Source organism: Uloborus diversus, chromosome 1 (assembly GCF_026930045.1).
Source record: "Uloborus diversus isolate 005 chromosome 1, Udiv.v.3.1, whole genome shotgun sequence".
NCBI lineage: Eukaryota > Metazoa > Arthropoda > Arachnida > Araneae > Uloboridae > Uloborus > Uloborus diversus.
Window position 1 is genome coordinate 36,221,972 of NC_072731.1, and position 20,856 is coordinate 36,242,827.

The window sequence follows — 20,856 nt, forward strand, 5'->3', positions numbered from 1 at the left end:
TATAGTAATATAGTTTTTTTTCTTTCTATTTTTAATGATATATAGGATTTTTAATGAAATACATTATTTATGGGACAACATGGAACATTGTTTATGGCAAAGGAATGATAAAACGGGGCTCACAGGGGAGGGGAGATTTCTGCGGTCAAAAACAAGTTGCCTTTTCAAGTTTTAAATTAAATAATTTGTCTTCCTATTTTGACGATTGTTTCAGAATAAAGGCTGTTTGAGTTAATTGGGAATCAAATAGGATCGGAACGACCTTCGAGGGTTTATGTAAAAAAACATACAATATGATTTTTTTTTTTTTTCACTTTTAAAGAATCGAAATTTGCAAAATATTTTCATACTTTTAGAACAAGATTTAAAGCAAAACATAAACTGTTTTAGAAAAAGATCAATAATTAATCCTTAAAAAACTACAATTAAGACAAAATAGTCAGTTTTTAGCACAAAAGCATCTAAATCAATTAGAATTTAAAAAAAATGTTCTGAAGATAAAATTTCGCATTTTTTCAGAAAATAATTACGAATTACCCGGGAAAAAAGAGCACATTTTGCGTTGTTATCAATAGTTTGCACTGCAATGAACATCCAATGCATTTTCGGAAACTTAGGCTCTTAAAAAGTCTCGTGCACTGCCATCTGGGAATGACCAAATATGGCGGCTAAGACAAAAATTAAGAAATAATTTTTTGAATTTGTGGCGTGAAAACAATTTAAAAATAATAAATCTTCGTGAAACTACAATTCAATTGAAAAGTTTCTAGCACATTTGCGTCCAAGGCAATAAGGATAAGATTAAGTTTTAAGAACAAAATTTTTGATTTCTCAAGAAAATTACATATTTAAAATAAATTTTAAGAAAAAAAAAACAAGTTGCAGCACATTTTGCGTTGTTTTCATTAGTTTGCAGTTAAAGAAAACATCCAATTCTGCTTTGTTTTTGGAAACTTAGACATTTAAGCATCGTGTCTACTTTCATCTTATAAATGACCAAAAATGGCGACTACGTTTCATTCGTAGCTGAAAAGACTTTTCGATTAAAAAACGATTTTCCCAATTGACCCTACCATCCGCAGGCTTGTGCTTTAGATGCAGGAAAATGTTTCTCTCCCGTTAAATTTGTGCATAATTCCTGTTCACCCTAGGAATTTTTTTCTTTGGAACTATTGAGGGGCAAAAATGGCGTCCGCGGTCCTTTTTTATTTTATTGCCAGCGTCATTTCGCCTCAAAACTTTTATATATTTTTTTTCAGGAAACATCGATAAAAACGAAGATTAGAACTCAAGGTACAAAATTCCCTGGGAAAAAAATTGCAAAAAAAAAATTTTTTTTTGGGGGGGGGGGGCAAAATTTGAAATTTCCCTGACATTTTTAACTATGTCGTTTACCATGACGATTCCAGGTTCTCCGGAGCGTACGAACCCCGTATAATAACCGTATTTTCCTGTGCATTATCCGCGGACGGCCTATAATCTGCAGGTTCTAAAATGGGCCTGAAGAAAAAAAAAAGTTTCGCATAATCGGAGGCGGTGTAAAAAAAAAAAATAAATTTAATATACTATTTGAGCAACTAAACGTTATTACTTTGAATAAATAATCAAAATTAATCTGAAATATAATCTAAAATACAATGATTTCTTCTTGAAATCATGTTATAGTACGCTAATTACTTGAAAAACAGAGTCAAGACAAAGGAGCAAACGCTCTAATCTTGAGCAAATGGCTTCCTAATTCACTGTATTCTTGCTTTTTTTACATGGCCTAAATCGCGTAAGAGGAGCATTCAAGCATCGTAAAATAACCAACATACAGGCAGGCAGTGAGAAAGAACATGCAAGCTTTGTAAAATAAACAACATTTAGTCGGAGTACGATCTCTATCGGTGAATCCTTATAGTACTGATGCACTGAAATTCTTTTCTTGGGATCTAAATTAAAAATAACCCCCCAAAAAAGTTGGCGACTGTAGAAATTTTTTGGGGTCGCCAATTTTGAAAACTGAGTCGCCACGTGGCGAGTGGCGACCGTAAATCTTGACCTTTAGCTATTGGATGTTCAACGAATGAGGAAGTTATCCTCAGCTGTGCCCTGCACATATATGTAACGGCCCCTTGGCCTATGTGAAGAACTATTTCAGCTGTGCCCTGCACATATATGTAACAGCCCCTTGGCCTATGTAAAGAATCATCATCAATTCAGTGCCCCTTTGGCATTAATAAAATACTTAAAAATTTCATAATACAGTCCACTACTCATTTCTGAGCTCTCAACAGTTGGTCCGTGCCACCCTGAGCTCCAGTAAAATGACATCACTTGTTGGATTAAACCATCAACGCGGAGCGCTAAAAGTAAAAGTAGAGAAATTGTGTAAGTTCGCATCTTTATTTACCCTGGATATTGAAGATGTGACAGAAACAGAAATTTTACTTAAAAGCAAAATGAAAGCTGTTCTCGAATTGAAATCAGCACTTGAAGAGATGCTCTTGCCCTATACAAGACTCCCGGATGAAATCGATCTAAAGGACGCTCTATCCCTGACAATGAGCTTCAAGACGAACTGGATCAAGCAGAGGTAAAAATTAATATTTTCCTCTCGAAATTAAACTGCAATTCTTCTACTGAAGAAACTGTTAAAAATGTAAACAAATTTAAAATTCCCGACTTACCCTTACCCTCATTTTCGGGAATGTATGAAGATTTCCAGAACTTTAAAGTTCAATTCATGTCAATAATCGGGAATAATTCTGAACTAACCTCCACGCAACAATTATGTTATTTAAAAGGTTGCTTAAAGGGAGAAGCTAAAAGACTTGAATCGTCTCAAGATACATATGACTCTTTTTGGTCATCTTTAGAAGACAGATATCAGGGGTCTGGCCAGAGGATATTTGGGTCCGTTAACGGACCCTTCACAAAAATCCGATCAACCAAAACGGACCTTTCACAAAATCCCGATCAAACAAAACGGACCTTTCACAAAATCCCGATCAAACAAAACGGACCCTTCACAAAATTCTGATAAACAAGATCGGATCTGTCACAAATTGTTTATTGAAAGAGCAAATCTGAAAGCAAAATAACGCATATTTCTGTGTATGAACCGATAATTTTTGGAACCTTTTTTTAAGTCAAATTAGAGGGATCAGCTTATACAAAATCGGCTAATTTTGAAAAAAAAAAAAAAAATCGGCACTCTTGCGATGTTCCTGCAAGTGATAAATAATTGCTACTGCCAAATAAATATAATGGTTGTTTGTTTTATCACAGCTAATTAGCAGCGGTGTTGTAAACTTTTCTGAAAAGGCATTGGTAAACCTTTCCCCCGCTCATGATTTAATAAACAATAATAATATATATCTGCGAAATGGGCTTAGAACTGCAAAGGGATAGTAAGGGTGAGGAAAAAATATGATCGCTTCAGATAGTGTTACCAACTTCAAAACTGTCACCACTTAGCGTCTGGCGTTGAACCTTTATAATGACATGATTAGAAAATATTCTCATCATTTTGTCGGCTTGTCAATATTTGCGTTTTTATGGTGCGGTGCGATGTTTAATTGTTATTTTGGGAGAAAATTATATGGGTTTTGATTTTTCGATGCTAACAAGGATGATTAACTTTAAATAAACTCTTTTAGTTACCGTTTTTTTTCTTTAGATGTCTACATTTTGAAAAATGCTATCTTTTAACATCCGATATGAGAATCATATTTTGTTCTTTTTTCAAGCTAACTTCGCTTTATTAGGATTCAAATAAATGAAAAACCTCTTTATTTTTGTTAGAACTCTCATTTCAAGTTTTTAAAGCAAAATTCCATTTTCTGTTATGAGTCAAAAATTAAAATGCTGAATAGATGGTTTATTTTATTTTATTATTTTTTTTGGGGGGGGGCAACTATGTCCACAGATATTAATGATATGTTATCATAGGACTCTAAAATGCAATTTTAAAATAATTTTATCAAAAATACTTCTTTTACAAGCCGTTTTTATACTTTTGATGCCTTCACTTTGAGAATTGCGATCTCTTTGCATCCGCTATGGGAATCCGATTTTTCGAATTTTTGATGATTATTACGCTTTGTTAAGAGGTAAACAATTGAAATATCTTTTTATTTTTGTTAAAATCACGGAATTTATAAGTTTTAAACGAAATTCTGTGCTTTTTAAGAGTGTCTTGGGTCAAAAAGTTGAATGCTGAACCCCATTCTGAATTTTGTTTTATTTATTTATATTTTTGTTACAATTATTTTAAATATTGTACAGAAATATATCTAGTATAATTTAACATAATGCAGAATGGTAGATAAATATTGATACTTTAAAGAGCGATGCCCCCCCCCCCCCGGCAAATATCAGAAAAAAATCCAGAATGATTTTCTCGTCATAGAAGAGGAAAACACTCAACTTTAAGTTTAATTGATGCAGTTTGTGCCATCTCTAAATTCTAAAATTTCGTTTTAACAAAAAAAAAAAAAAATTTTTGCGAAATTTTTTGATTTTTCACAAAATTAATTCATTTTTCACAAAATTATTTGATTTTTCACAAAAAAACGGACCTTGTGAAAAATCCTGGACAGGCCCCTGGATATGAAAATAAACGCGCAGTAATAGAACATTATGTGCTTAAAATATTAACTATGTCTAAGATTCAAGACTCTCCCAATCAGTTAATGCAATTGATAGATGATACAAAATGTCAAATCTGCGCATTAGATTTACTTGGATTGAAATCTAATGAACTGTCAGACACATTAATTCTGCACATCTTGTTTCAAAAATTAGATGCAGATGTCAGGAAGAGTTTCGAAATGACACTAAACAAAAATGTCATTCCGAAACTGAACGATTTCTTAAGCTTTTTAGAAGAGCGTTCGAGAATAATTCAAGCGTCTACTTCTCAAACGCAGAAAAAGAAGTTCCAAGTTAATATGAAACTTGGCACCCATCCAAATAGTGAAAACCACTCTCTTCTTCTGAAGAATAATAATAAAACTAAGCAATGTGTGATTTTCAATTGCAATGAAACGCACCCCTTATACCGGTGTGAGAAATTTAAACAAATGAATTTAAGCAAAAGAATAGGCCTAGTAAATAAGTATAACTTTTGTAGAATTTGTTTGAATAACCATCTTCCAAATCCTTGCCTTTTGAAGAGCAAATGCTTCATTTGCAATAAGGCTCATCATAATCTGATTCATTGCATCAAGCAAGAAAAAAATGAAGACGCCAATACGTCTTCTCAAGTAGGCGATATATCAAGTCCACCCCTCCCTTCCTTCCCTTCTACTTCAACCGCCTTACTAGCGCATTAGAATCAGAAAAATCCTTGCGTTATTTTGAACACAGCTGTGATTTATTTGAAAAATAGCAGTGGATCATTCAGTTCATTTGTGGCTTCCTTAGATTGCTGCTCAAGTGTTAATTTAATCACCACGAATGCCGCAAATTCTTTAGGATTAAAGAAGCAAAAAACCCACGTTCCCATTGCAGGAATCAGTAATTCCATTTGTAATTCAAAATCATTTATCTCAACTGAGTTATCTAACGAAACTAAATCTAAATCATACCATCTGGATATGTTAGTTGTTCCAAAAATTGCTGTCTTCCCTCCATGTCATATAAATATTTCCAATTATAATTTTCCGTCAAATGTGAAACTAGCGGACAATGCATGGAATATTCCAAAAAAGGTAGATGTAATACTGGAAGCCTCCCTGTTTTTTTATCTTTTAGGAAAAAATAAAATTAAAATTGATAACTCACAATTATATTTAGTTGAAACTGTATTCGGTCATATCGTATCAGGTACCATTCCGCCATCAAAATCCGATAAACCATCATCTAATTCAAGTTTTCTACTTTTAGAATCTGAGCGTTTGGACAAAGCATTAACCTCCTTTTGGGAAATTGAGCAGGTTGATCAAACCAATAGTTAGTGAAGAATTGCGTTATTGCAATGAACATTTTTTAAATACTCATTATCGGAAGAATGATGGTAGATACGTTGTTTATTTGCCCTTTAAACCTCAAATATCGAAAGATGAGGGATTGGGGGATTCTCAGCAAATCGCTTCAAAGAGATTAACTCATTTGTGGAAAAAATTAGATCTCGACCCAAAATTAAAAGAATTGTATGTAGATTTTCTTCAAGAATATGAAAATTTAGGCCATATGGAGGAATTAGTTGAAGATAAAAATCCTGAAGAGGGTTTTTTCTTTCCCCATCATGGTGTGCTCCGACCGTCCAGCACTTCATCAAAATTAAGAGTTGTTTTTGACGAAAGTTGCAAAACAACTAACGGGAAGTCACTAAATGATTTGTTATTAAAGGGAGGAATGATCCAAGATGATCTCTTTGCTATAACAACGCGTTTTAGAAAACATATTTGGGCGTTTACTGTTGATATCAATAGAATGTTTCGCCAAATCGAAGTAGATCCTTCTCACTCTAATTTCCAAAAAATCTTGTGGAGAGAAGGGAAGGAGGAACCGGACAAAATTTTTCGCTTAAAAACTGTCATATACGGATGTGCAAGCAGCCCATATCTTGCTACAAGAACGCTGCAACAACTTGCAAGGGATGAGGAAAAAAGCTTCCCATTAGCCTCGGAAATCGTCCTCAACGATTTTTACATGGACGATTGTCTCTCTGGATCGTCCAATCTGACGGACTTCAAGAAATTAACTAGACAATTATCTGAACTACTTCAGGCAGGTCAAATGTGTCTACACAAATGGCGTTCTAATGCAGATGTAAGGTCATTAGACTGTCCAGATTTCTCTTTCAAGGAAAATGATTTAGATTCACCCGTGAAAACACAAGTACTGCTATGGAATAGTAACTCAGACACCTTTAACTTTAAGGTTACTGTGAACTTAAGCTCTACTTATACAAAGCGAGAAGTGCTCAGCCAAATTGCTCGCTTATTTGACCCGTTAGGACTAATCGGTCCGGTAATATGTCAAGCCAAAATATTAATGCAACAGCTTTGGTTGCTAAAATGTGACTGGAATGAACAAGTTCCACCTGACTTTTTACTGGAATGGAACAAGTTTTTAAGGTCTCTTCCAGTTATAGAAACATTTAATATTCCAAGATGCATCCTTGTACAAGATCTGACCTCCATCTCAATCCACGGCTTCGCTGATGCCAGCGAAAAGGCGTTTGGAGCGTTAGTATACCTCAAATCCTCTAACTCGGACACTCATAGCTGCAAACTTATCTGTAGCAAAAGCCGAGTTTCACCTTTAAAGACGGTCAGTATTCCCAGATTGGAGCTGTCAGCGTGCCTCCTGCTATGCCAACTGGTTCACAGAGTGATGACCGCTCTCAAGCTTAAAATAGATAAGGTGACATTGTGGTCAGATTCAACTATTGCTCTCGCCTGGATCTCCACCTCACCACATCTCCTCAAGACATTCGTCAGCAATCGAGTATCATTGATTCAGGAACTTTCTAAAAATTTTGACTGGAAACACGTGATTTCCGAGTGTAACCCATCAGACTCATTGTCCCGGGGACAAGACGCCATTTCGCTCTCTACCAACAAGCTTTGGTGGGATGGCCCTGAGTTCCTTGCAGATGACAGCTGGACCTTCAACTCAAACTCAGAATCTAATTACAGTGAAGAACATTTTGCAAAAGAACTGAAACAAAATACAACTTCCCTGTTGACTGTACATGACAACTTATTTTTTGAGGACCTCTTTAGTATTACTAATTGTTTCTTGAAATTAATTCTTGTGCTTAGTTTACTTTTTAGGTTTCACAATAACTGCACAAAATCAAATAGTAAAATAACAGGCCCCATCAGTTCGGATGAAATGGAAAAATCTAAAATTTTTCTTCTTCAACTTGTACAAAGTAAGTACTTTTTCGAAGAAATTTTGGCTTTGAAAAAAGGTTTGCCACTCTCTTCAAGGAGTACGTTAAAATATTTTGATCCATTTCTTGATAAAAATTGTTTCAGGGTTCGTACGCTCCGGGAATTCCGGGAAAACCGGGAATTGTCAGGGAAAATGACACTGTCAATAATGTCAGGGAAAAGTCAGGGAGTTTTCAAATTTTGTCCTCCAAAAATTTTTTTTCCCAAGGAATTAAGTACTATGAGATCTAGTCTTCGTTTTTATTGTGATTTCACGAAAAAAATTGTAAATTTTTATCTAAACCGATGCTGGCACTTAAAAACTGCAATCGAAAAATGAACGTTTTTTTTCACAACGAAAAATGCGCCAAAAGAGCGAAGATTTTCTTACATGGAGTCAGTGAGGGGAACGCATTTCTTTCTACTGCCTTAAGTTTTAGATGGGTTGCCACAACATTCTGTTCGGTTCAGGGTTCGTACGCTCCGGGAAAACTTGGAATTATCAGGGAAAATGACTTAGTCAAAAATGTCAAGGAATTTTCCAAATGTGTCCCCAAAATTTTTCTTTTCCCAATTTTTTCCTGGGAATTTCGTTTTATAAGATCTAATCTTCATTTTTATCGATGTATTTAAAAAAAATTGTAACAATTTTAAAGCAATGAAAAAAGTGGCGACCCAAAAAATCTTCAGCAGCCGCCATTTTTGGCTCTCAGTAGTTCCCAAGGGGAAAAAAATCAGGTGAACAGCAATTATGCACAAACTCAACAGGAGAGAAGACAATTTACTGCTTCGGAAGCACAACCTGTAGATGGGAGGGTCGATCGGGGAAAATGTTTTTTTGTTGATCGGAAAATCATTTCAGCTACGTGTTAAACGTAGTCGCCATCTTTGGTCATTCACAAGATGGAAGTAGATACGATCCAAAAATGCCTAAGTTTCTAAAAACAAAGCAGAATTGGATGTTTTCTTTAATTGAAAACTGATGAAAACAACAAAAAATGGTCTGCAAATTGTTTTTGTATTATTATTTGAAATAATTTTCTTGAGAAATGAAAAATTTTGTTCTTAAAACTTAATCTTATCCTCACTGCCTCGGACGCAAATGTGATAAAAACTTTTCATTGAATTGTAGTATCATGAAGATTTATTATTTTTTAACTGTCTTCATGCAACAAATTAAAAAAAAAGTTATTTCTTATTTTTGGGCATAGCCGCCATATTTGGTCATTCCCAAGATGGAAGTACACAAGCCTTTTTCAAGTGCCTAAGTTCCCGAAAACGGCATTGGATGTTAATTGCAATGCAAACTATTGAAAACAACACAAATTGTGCCCTTTTTTCCGGATAATTTGTAATTATTTTCTGGAAAAATGCAAAATTTAATCTTCATAACATTTTTTTTTTGTTTTAATTGATTTAGACTCTTATGTGCTAAATACTGACTATTTTGCTTTTATTGTAGTTTTTTAAGGATTATTAATTATTTATTACTACTTTATACTACAAATCCAAAAATCTACTTATTATTTTAAATTTTTCACTTTGTCGCCATATTTGATCATTTGCACAATGGAAGTAGACTTAAACTTCCAGAAACAGAAATGGACGTTTATATCAATGTGTAATATTGAAAATAACATTAAATGTGCAAAAAGTTATGAATTTTTGAAAATTAACTATTACTTTCTGGAAAAGAAAGTTTGAAATTTTAATGTAAGCGTCCTTTAATATGTGAAAAAAAAAAAAAAGATTATTGGCATTGGCCTATGATTGGCAGATGTTGATTTTTGTTACTATGCATTACATGGTATGCCGATTGATGCAACAAGATAATCATATTTATACTGAAATTTAGCATTGCATTTTGCTCAATATGTTTCGTGTAACCTACTTATAAGAAAATAAAAAGTATTGTAAACCAAAAGCGGATGCTAAAAGGTTGCTGCAGGACTACAGCAAAATGCTATAATATTACGCTTGACATCAAAGAAACGCTAAAATAAGTTGAAAGTACTCTGTTTTCAACAAATAGTAAACAAATTAAAACAATTTTGAACAAAATGTTTAAAAAAACTTAAAATTTTGACAGAGAAAAGAAACGGAAAAAAAACAAAGTTTTTTTTTTTAAATCTAAGGGGAGAAGTTTCAGTTCTGCATCGCTACTTTAAACAATTTTAATTATTCTGAAAATATTACTATTTAAACTTAAATTTTGAATGAAGCGAGTAACCTGGAATTTTCTAAAAAACAACCTGGAAAACCTGGAAAAGTCAGGGAATTTTTTTTAACCAAAAGTGTATGAACCCTGTTGTTTGATTAGAGTAAGTGGTAGGATAAACAATGCAAATTTAAGCTATAATCAAAGGCATCCCATTATATTGCCGTCTGAGCATAAGATAACCAAACTTGTTTTTCTTTATTTTCATGCTAAAAACTTTCACAATGGCCCACAAGCTTTGTTAAATTCGGTTAGGCAATTGTATTGGCCACTTAATGGCAGGAACATTGCTAGACAGATTGTTCATCAATGTGTTATTTGTACTAAGGCAAAAACTATCCCTTCTCAACAAATAATGGGAGAATTACCTTCAGAAATTATTAATGTTAATTTTACGTTTAATTCTTGTGCTATTGATTATTGTAGCCCATTTCTGATTAAGTATAAGGGCCAACGAAAAGGTAACTATCACAAGATATACGTTTGTATTTTTGTTTGCATGGCAACAAAAGCAATCCACTTAGAGATCGTAAATGACTTAACTGCCGAAGCATGTATTGCTTGCTTAAAGCGGTTTTTTGCCCGACGAGGTAAACCAGAAAAAATACTTAGTGACAACGCAAAGAATTTCGAGGGTGCAAATTCAGAAATTAAAAAATTGAGGGATCTTTTCAATAAACAAAATGATTCTTTGTACAATTTTTTAACTGAGGAAAATATAAAATGGAAATTTATACCTCCGAGAGCGCCAAATTTTAATGGTCTTGCAGAAGCAGGAGTCAAGTCTTTTAAGTATTATTTCAAACGAACTGTAGGAAATACAGTATTAACCTATGAAGAGTTTTTAACTATTGTTATTCAAGTAGAGGGAATTTTGAACTCACGCCCTCTAACTCCTTTAACATCAAATATTGATGATTTAGATGTTCTAACTCCTGGACATTTTCTCATAGGTAGACCAATTAATACTATCGCTGAACCTAACTTGACCGAGTTAAATAATAACAGACTTAGTTTCTGGCAGAAAACAACTAAAATGGTTCAAAATATCTGGAAGAATTGGTCAAATAACTATTTGAACACATTAATCCAGAGAAATAAATGGTTGTTTGCTAAACAAAATGTAAAAATTGGAGATATGGTAGTTGTAAAGGAAGAAAACCTTCCTACCTGTAAATGGTTATTGGGAAGAATTAATGAGATATTCTACGGAAAAGACAACCATGTAAGAGTTGTTACAGTTCAGACTAAAAATGGTATATACAAAAGACCAATTACAAAAATTGCAGTTTTGCGTATTGAGAATGTATAAAGATTTACCTGTAGAATTTTATATTGTGTGTAATTTTGAATTGTATGTGAATGTTCTGTATTTCTTTAGTCATTTTATATAATTGTCTTTTTTACTATTTGTTTTATTAATTTGTTGAAATCAACATTTCAACGCCGGGCGGAATGTTCGGTGTGCCCTGTCACGCCCTACAGCAGCGCCACCTACGGCAAATAAGAGTAAGCTAGCAGAAGCAATTGGATGTTCAACGAATGAGGAAGTTATCCTCAGCTGTGCCCTGCACATATATGTAACGGCCCCTTGGCCTATGTGAAGAACTATTTCAGCTGTGCCCTGCACATATATGTAACGGCCCCTTGGCCTATGTAAAGAATCATTATCAATTCAGTGCCCCTTTGGCATTAATAAAATACTTAAAAATTTCATAATACAGTCCACTACTCATTTCTGAGCTCTCAACAGTTACGACAAAGGCTAGAATTTGCACGCCAGTACAGCAGCTGGACGTCCACTGAGTGGTGACAGGTAGCATTTTCAGATGAATCGCGTTTTATGCTCCATCGGACTTTTTCACTTTGATGTATAAGGCGTGAAACCTCTGAAAGGAACCACCCTGCAACCATTGACAGAACGGTCCAAGCTGGAGGCAGGAGCATTATGGTCTGGGGAATGTTTTCCTGGCATTCTTTGGGTTCACTGATCATTGTGGAAGGCACGATGGATCAATACAAGTACGTATCTGTCCGTGCGGACCATGTCGACCCCTACATGCACATTGTTTTTCCTCAGGATGATGGCATCTTCCAGCAGGACAATGCGAGGTGCCATACAGCTGCCAGTGTACGTGCGTGGTTCGAAGAGCACCAGGATGAGTTTACCGTCCTCCCCTGGCCAGCAAACTCACCTGACTTAAACCCAATTGAGCATCTGTGGGACCATCTCGATCGAGTTGTTCACGCCATGGATCCTCAACCGCGTAATCTAGCGCAGCTGGCCACGGCATTTGAGTCGGCATGGCTCAACATCCCAGAAAACATATTCAGAGACCTAAGTGATTCTCTTCCTGCACGTCTCGCAGCAGTCCGCTCTGCGAAAGGTGGTTATTCTGACTTTTGACAGATGGTCATATTAATGTGACTGGACTGTATATATCGTTGGAAAGGGTAGAATTTTCTTCGTGCTACACAATTTGTTTCAATGCTCTAACTTAAATACGGCAGAAGTTATTTGCATTTTTAGCTCGAACTTTTTTAGGCTTAGCTAAAATTTATTCACTACTTTCTTCATTAAATCTATCAGTAAAAAACAAAGGAATTGTCCCACAGTTTTCTTTTTGATACCACTGGAAAGAGCAGCTTTTTTTACTCCAGATCTAACTCGACCTATGGTTGAAAACTAAGCTTCTATCTCCAAAGGAAAAAAACTTACAAGCCTTTAAAATCAAGTTTGAATAATCTCACATTCATTAAAATTTTTGATGTTTTATTTGGCGTTGCCATAGCTACGTCTTTTCGATTCGCATGTTTCTTCTTTCTTATTCACTAACTTTAAGGGTTTCGATTTTAGAAAAATCTTTGGCTCAACTCAATTCAAGCCCCAAGCTACAGAGCAAAATAAGTTATTACAGACCACGAATATGAAAGAGACTTTTCAAATGTACAAAACTGCAGTTTTGCAATGCTCAGGAGCCCCTTAACCCTTATGGCTTAGCAAGTTGGTACAAGTTATTTTGAAACCTGGGGAAAGAGTGCTTTTTGTTCCAAAGGGAGCTCATATTGTGTTTTTAATGTTTCTTTTTAATTCATGATTTAAATCTTTGCGAATCAAATAAGATTGGGAAGCAATCTTCGGGGATTGGTGAGCGTTAGAGCAGGGGGCAAAGCCTCCTAGCATGTTCAAAATAAAGTTATGTGTAGTAATTTATAATTTGTGTGCAAAATTATCTATATGTTCAATTAATAACCGGCTTCAGCTATTTTAACAAGCTTCAATTCCAAATTCCAATTGGACTATTTAACTTACATTGATCACGTATTGTGATTGTGAGGGGGGAGGCGTAGTATCACATCAAAGGGTGGGTGCCAGTGGTGCCGACTCCATGGGACCTGAGCCCCCTCAGGCCCGAGAGCCCCCCCCCCCCCAATAAATCAAGAAAATTATTAGTCATATTATGCTTTCAAAGCTCATAAATTTATCTTTTATTTTCCTTGTTTGAAGATAGGTTACCTTGTAAAATACATTCAGTAATGAGTTAAAACAAATAGTTATTATGGTAGTAAGCAGGTTAACTGAAAACAAGTGGTGTGAATAATGATGGTGTTACGGTGCTGCAAGCACACTAAGAATTTGTCCCAGTGCGCAAACTTACAGGTCAAGTCTGTTGCTAGTGATATACATCGGTAAACAATATTTATCCGCGTTCTCATTCCTAATGTAATGTAATATAAAATTTACTTTATTCAAATTAGATTAACTTCTCAACTCTTTCGGCACGTGTAAAGTTTCAGTTTTAGGTTGGCATCCTTTGATGCCCAATCATATGCAAAGGAGGCAAGTATAAATAGTGAACGATTCCAATCGTTCTCTCTCTCTCTCTCTTCTTTTGTGTTTGTCAGCCTCTTGTGAGTTAGGTCCGATAGGTGTTGGGGAGTTGCGAACTCCGCCTCCACTTATGGCCAGGGTTTATTCTTATAAACTTATTTTGTTAGTTTATTTATTTTAGTTTCTAAGGACCAATAAATTTTTGGTAAGGTTTTAAACAAGTTTCCAATGTTCATTTCTTCACATTAACATTTGATTCTGCATCTTCCACTGTGTGATATTATCTCTGCTCGTATAAACATGTAACATTGTTGACTGACTTACGAAATTTAGCCCTTCGGCTTTTCGTTTAAACATTGTAAGTTATCAGCTAGTGGGCAGCGCTGTGGTGCGCTCTTCTAAGTGCTGCTGATCTGGAAAAAATATATGAGGGTTTGATTTGTATATTAAATAGGAGGCGTGATAGTTTTGAATGCTTTTGGGAATTGTGTTTAAAAGGATAACCTTCACAAAATGATGATCTTTTCGCTTCCTCGGAATCGACGCATACCAAAGAAGTATGAAAACAACAAAGCCAGCTCACTGCACTTTCAAAATCCCAAAGTACTACAAGGCAATACATTGAGGTTTGTAAAATGGTACAATCTTGCATTATTGGGTGGTTTACATCAACTGGACTCGCATAGGTCATTGCAGTTGAACAAGAGTGTTTGCTTTTATTAAACAAAAGTGAAACAAATTTTGAAAAATCAAATGAGTTTTTCAAAAATGACCTAGACATTGAGAAACTGCGTTGACACTTGAATATGTCAGCCGATATCACTTATGAAAAAACAACTGGTCTTAAAAAACATGCGTTAATTTAATTACCTTTTTACAAAAATACTGTGCGTGTTTGTATTTATTATTTCCTTTTTCAAAGCCAAAAAATATGTGTCAAGCTTGTCGAGTTTTCGGGGTTCTAATGTTGATTAAATGACTTAAAATGCTTAAAAAAAACTTTGAAGCTCACTATTTTTGATCTCAAATTTAGAAAAGTTCCCTCGGGAAGACCCCCCCCCCCACTTTTCAATTTTTTTTTTTTTTTTTTAAGTCGACATCTCTAGGAGTGCCCTTCCATGCAAGTCAGATGCCCTACCTTTTTCAATGCCTCGCTACGGCACTGCATGGCTCCCCGTAGAAAATAACAAAAAACTGTCTATTTCTAAGACAAGTGACATGATCTAGTTGAACTAGAAAATTTGTATACTATTAAAACGCCATGTCACATTTGTTTGTTTAAATTAAACATCAGAAAATATGAAAATTGGCATTTTCAAGGTACAAAAATCTGACCTTTATTTGGGGGGGGGGGAACCCATAGATCTTTAAAAGGGATAGATAGGCCTTTCTCCTACAGCGCAGCGTATTTCGCCCGGAGAAAGTGGGGTCATCATGATTCTTCCGAAAATCACGTGATCAAGGGACATCGTGTCTCCCTCTTCTCGGGCAGCAATGATATAACAATGCGATGCGTCGTTAAAAGTCCAGGATTGTCTGAAGATTTTCATTATACTTATGTGAGAAATCTCTATATGTGTGAATCTGAGATTTTCTAGCGAAAGAGGGTTTAATAAATGCAATGCTAGTGCCAATTTTATTAAAAAATAAAGACATAGTGAGTAGCGGAAATCTTTCTTTCTGCTAAAGGCAAAAAAAGTCCCCATGCAGAATCGAAATTAAGAATATTTTAAACAATTTACTGTAGATGCCGAGCATTATATTAAATCACTAAAAACTAGCGATGGAAAATTAGTTATAGTATGTCCGCGAAAAACTGGATTTTTAGGTTCCCTAATTTCTATGAAAAGTGTGCTGGGAACATATGAAAAGTATGTAGGTGCCTGAATTCCAGTTCTAAACTGCGTAATGATTTATAAGCTTACTCAGGATTACCTTGAAACTTTTTTCAGTGCGATCAGGTTGTAAGGGGGATTCAACAATAATCGTCGGATAATTTCGAAGTGTGAAAAAAAAGATTATTCATTCATACGGAAATTAAAGAGTCCAGTTCTTCAAATTGCGCTGATTTTGACAACCTTCAAATGCTAAGATTAAATTTGAAGCGTAACAAAAATGCTTTGAAAGAAAGCCTTTTCTTCCGATTCCTTTGACGACGATTTGGAAAATTCAGAAATCATCTCAATTAACATGACGCAGTATATTAATGATGTTTCTGACTACGCTGGATTTTTTTTCCGGCAAGTGCACTCTGTTGTGAACTGCAACGACTGCAGTCTTAACTACAACAAATCAAAAATAGACCTAATAAAATTTAAGAATTTTGGGACACATTCAAGTATGATAACTTATTGCAAGATTGCAGCCATTGAAATATGTACATTTGTGAAGAACAACTGAGCGAGAATGTAAAAAAGTTTTTGGAGTATATAATGTTACTCATGAGACCACAAGAGTTATACGAAAAATTTCGAATTCCGTTTTTCTAAGTTTAAATAAGCATATGTTGGAAACAGAAGCAGCAGATTTTCTCGTTAAAAAGTTTATAAAATTAATCGTTACTAAATATTTAAGCGTTAGAATGCATCGCGCAGTCAATTCAAACAATGAAAATAATTCACAAAGACCAATAAGTAGGAAAGTGACAAAATTAATATTGTTAAGGGACAATAATCACTAGTTTTCTTCACCCTGGAGTTTAAATTGTCAAAATTATCATAGTCTGTGGGGCGAAAAAAAAAAGAAGAAAAAAAATTGGGGAGGGGGCGGAAGTCAAATGACCATTCATGTAGTTTATAATTGCAAATAATTTATTTTCTGAGTACTTAAAAAAAAAACACCGAAGTTTCTTAAAAATTAGGAACAAACCAAAGTTATTGGTTTGGCTAATATAGTGTTGGTGCGAAACGCATGCGAATATTAGAATATTATTTAATTGAGTTGATATTCGATACTATTTACATTTGTATTTCTAATTGGTTTATGTTTTTAGATCGGGTTTTATGTTAAATTGTTGCACTGGCTTCAAAAGTTGTGGGAAAAAGCAGGGCTGCGGAGTCGGAAAGAAAATGGCCGACTCCGACCCCGACTCCTGGATTTTGAAACGCCCGACTCCGACTCCGAATTTTTTTAAATTTTTTTAATTGTATTTTTCAACTCCCTCTCTCCATTCAAGGGAAGGGGGAAAACCTCTTAACACAGATTGAAATATTAATTCCTCTTTATGAAAATTTCGCATTTTGTGTTTTATTGTAAACCCAAGACGCCATACAACGTTAGAAATTCAATTTAAAAATCAAACTTTCCAATAGTTACGAGTTAAAAAGTGAGATGACTTAAAAATCCCTTTTAAAAATTTTAAAAAGGATTATCTGTAATTTTCCCCCCTTTAATGTTTAACAAATAGATATTGATCAAATCGTGTGCTTTCAATTTTTGAAAGCTGTAACTTGAGAGAAAAAAAAACTTTTTTTCTAAATCCAAGTTCTTGAAAGGGAGTGGTTTGCCCCGGGTGACACCCATCTGGTAGATGATACCCAAAGTTAATTTCAGAGTTTATAAAAAAATATAAATACTTTAATTCTGAAAATTTTCACGAATATATTTTAAATTATATTTCATCAAAAAAATTTCAACGAAAATAGGGCACATATGCGTCAGGAGCTAATTTTACATAAAACGCGGCGGTATACAAATTTGTACGAATAACTTTTACTATACCTATATTTCTTCTTCGCTAAATTTTTAATTTAAATTTTATTGGCTGCTTTAGAATTAACCTAAATATGAAGATTTTAAGATTAACTGCAATTCTTGAGTGTTGTAATCAAGAAATCATTTACTTATTTTGTTTCATACTTTTTAGTGAGAACCAAGCTTACAGAAATAGTCTTAATAAAGAAAAAAAACATTAGATTATTTCATCGAATCTTTTGGATTCGTGCTTTCGCGCCAGAACTTCTTTGAATTTGCCGATCACACTTAAACGTTTCAACCTTAGCTACGGGTGTCGACTTACTAATTTGTTACGTTTCTTTTACTATTTTATAAGTGAGATCGAACAAAACACTATATTTCATTTTTATTTGAAAGTGATTACTTGAAAATGTTAGGCAACAAAACCGTTTGCTGACAGTTGCTATTAGTTAAGTTAAAAAGCAAGCAAACTAGGGAACGGCTACAGAAAGTTCGGTAAGCATTCAAGCTTGCTAATTGCCATAATGGCAGTTATTTTCTCATTAGTATCTTTTTATACATGTAATCGAACCAATTGGTAATCAGTTTTTAAAAAATGCAAGGAGAGTCAGTGAAAAGGAAAGAAAAAAAGAAGCCCGGAGTCGGAGTCGTCATGTTTTCTAACGACTCCGACTCCTTTATCCCAAAATCAGTCCGACTCCGACTCCACAGCCCTGAGAAAAAGCACGCATTGAAACTATTTATCTGTATTTGAAAAATTTGATTGAAATAAAAGAAAATTTATAAGATCAATTTTTGTTTAAGATTTTTGAAGACGTCTTTTTCTACTCAGTATTTAAAGCACTTGAAAAAAAGTTCAAATAGCTTGTGCGCCTGCTTCAAAAGTCATGATGGGAAAATATCTAATGGACCATTCCATGAAAAAGCTGTCATTTTGTCCCGCATTTCATTAAAAAGTAATAACTTAAAAAGGTAACAAAGAACATTTTTTGCAAAAGTACAACAAATACATTTGCGATTTCTTAATAAAAAAAATTGTTACATTTTTTAATTATTACTTTTAGTGAAAAATATGAGGTGTTACGTGACAGAGTGTTCCGTTTTTCTTTAATAATGGGTATAATGCTTTAATGTAACCCATGCTTAAAGGGGGGTTTAACCCATGCTTAAAGCATTTAACCCATGGGTTAAGTGCTTTGATTTCCCTTAATTGTGCAAATGATCGCGGCGCAAAGTGATTCTCTTCGATAAGGGAAACAGTTTCTTGTGAGGGGAGTCCCTTGATCACGTGATGTCCAACGGGGGATGTTGACGCGCGCTCTGAGGAGAAAAGTGGGGAGAAGGCACATCTATTCTATTTTAAGATCTATGGGGGAACCTCCGTGGGATTGCATAACCACCTAAAACCCCGGTGATGTCTAGCCCCCTCAATAATTTTTGCAAGTCGGCGCCTCTGGTGGGTGCAGAGCCTGAAAGGCTGAAAACCCCTGTTTGGAACACTATGATGTGTTAAAAACATTTTCAAAGCTACACATAGATTAAAAAAAAAGCTATACATGCTCCTTCTCTGAATCTCAAAATCAGAATTCATTCAACAATTTAAAAAAGTCTTTTTGCTGAGTAAAGCTGGCAACTTTTAATCTCAGATTTATGTGGCATAGAAAGCATGATGGCCGCTATCAGCTTAATTGGCATCCCCGAAGCAGAATATTACTAAATTTGCGACGTATGTCGCAGAACAGATGCCTGAGCTGCAGAACAATTCTGTTCAAATGTAAGAGTAAAGCTCAAATTTTCTGCAGAAAATGCAGATTTTCTGCAAATATGTTCCATAACTCAAGATAACATTTTGACCAAATTTTGCAGGTTTCTTTAAATTAAAAAAATAAACGATAATTTGGCGGAAAGTTTGTGAAAAATGTTGAATTCGATAAGTCATATGCAATGCAAGAACTGTAGATATACTTTGAACTAAAAGAAATCTGTAGAATTTGTGCAAAGTTCTATCTTGAGCTGGAAGATATTTATCGAAAACTCCTTCATGCCATGTAAAATTAACCAAAAAAAAAACGTGGTTTGAAACATAGGTTTGGATTTTTATAAAAATTTTGTATCTTTGCTCTTTCTATGCATTTTAGAAAGCTTATAATTTTTTTTTTTTTTTTGAGAATCTCAATCAGTTTAGGTTACACAGAAATGCATAGTAACAGTGAAGTGTAAAAAACCTCCTGTATGAAACGATTTTGATTTAGGGATCCCGATTTGTGGAAAAGGTCACGTTGGTTGCTTATGTATACAATGCTTGAAGTACTTGCAGCACAATTTTGGTCAAATGATTTTGTGTTGCAGATCATCGTCAAATATTCTGCTTTGGGGATTGGCATCAATAAATGTACGGCAAAGGTAATGTGCTTAAAGGAAGGAAAGTTTCTATTACCTCTCTTCTCCCCCCCCCCACCCATACACACACTCACAATGGTAAAAAAAAAAAAAAAATCCTGAAAAAAAAAAAATATGATTTTGGTTTCCCAGCCCACAGAAGTCACCAAAACCCAAACTTGAATGACTTTGAACTAAATTGAGGCCATGACAAGGCCACTACTGATCTATCACCTCTAAGTAATTTGCCTCTTCTAGGTCACTAATGCTTACACATATCCTTATAATTCGTTCAGTTTCTTTTAAAAATGTTGCCTCTGTTAACATTTTCTGTCATGTAACATGGTGTTTGTGTTTTCATGTGTTTTTCACTTTATTTGACCTTTACAAAGCATTAAAATTGGCCTTCAGTTTGTTTGATGTTAACAAATATTTAATTTTGTTGCTGGCAGAAGAATAATGTTGTTTCATATAAAATACATAAAATTTCACTTCATTTAATAATGTTATGAGCAATCTTTTTCAAATCTAATAAAGTAATAAGTTTTTTCTTATGGTTAATTAGAGTAATGAATTGAATGTGATAAGAAGTGAAATTTCCATATTGCTTTGAATTGTTTTTCATTTATAAATATTACCTATTTCTTTCCTCTCTCTCTTATAAATAAAAACATAAATGTTTCAATTAAGTTTTTTTGTATAATGTTATGTCTTTTTTCAGCTTGTATCAAATAAGAAAGTGACAACCTATGCTTCCATGAAGGAAAACATAGCTGTTTTAACAGTATCAAAAAATGTAAGTAATTTCATAATTTATTTTTATAGCTGCAGTAAAATTTTAGAATATTTATGTTGTT

At 34.3% G+C, this 20,856-nt stretch overlaps 1 protein-coding gene across 1 annotated transcript in view; it reads left to right on the plus strand.

Moving 5' to 3' along the window:
• The window catches only part of LOC129229353 (signal recognition particle receptor subunit beta-like), a 52,677-nt gene that overhangs the window by 10,391 nt on the left and 21,430 nt on the right, over positions 1–20,856 (plus strand). Inside the window, exon 3 of the mRNA XM_054863646.1 lies at positions 20,721–20,795. Within this exon, the coding sequence (XP_054719621.1) occupies positions 20,721–20,795 (75 nt within the window). The remainder of the gene's footprint in view (positions 1–20,720; positions 20,796–20,856) is intronic.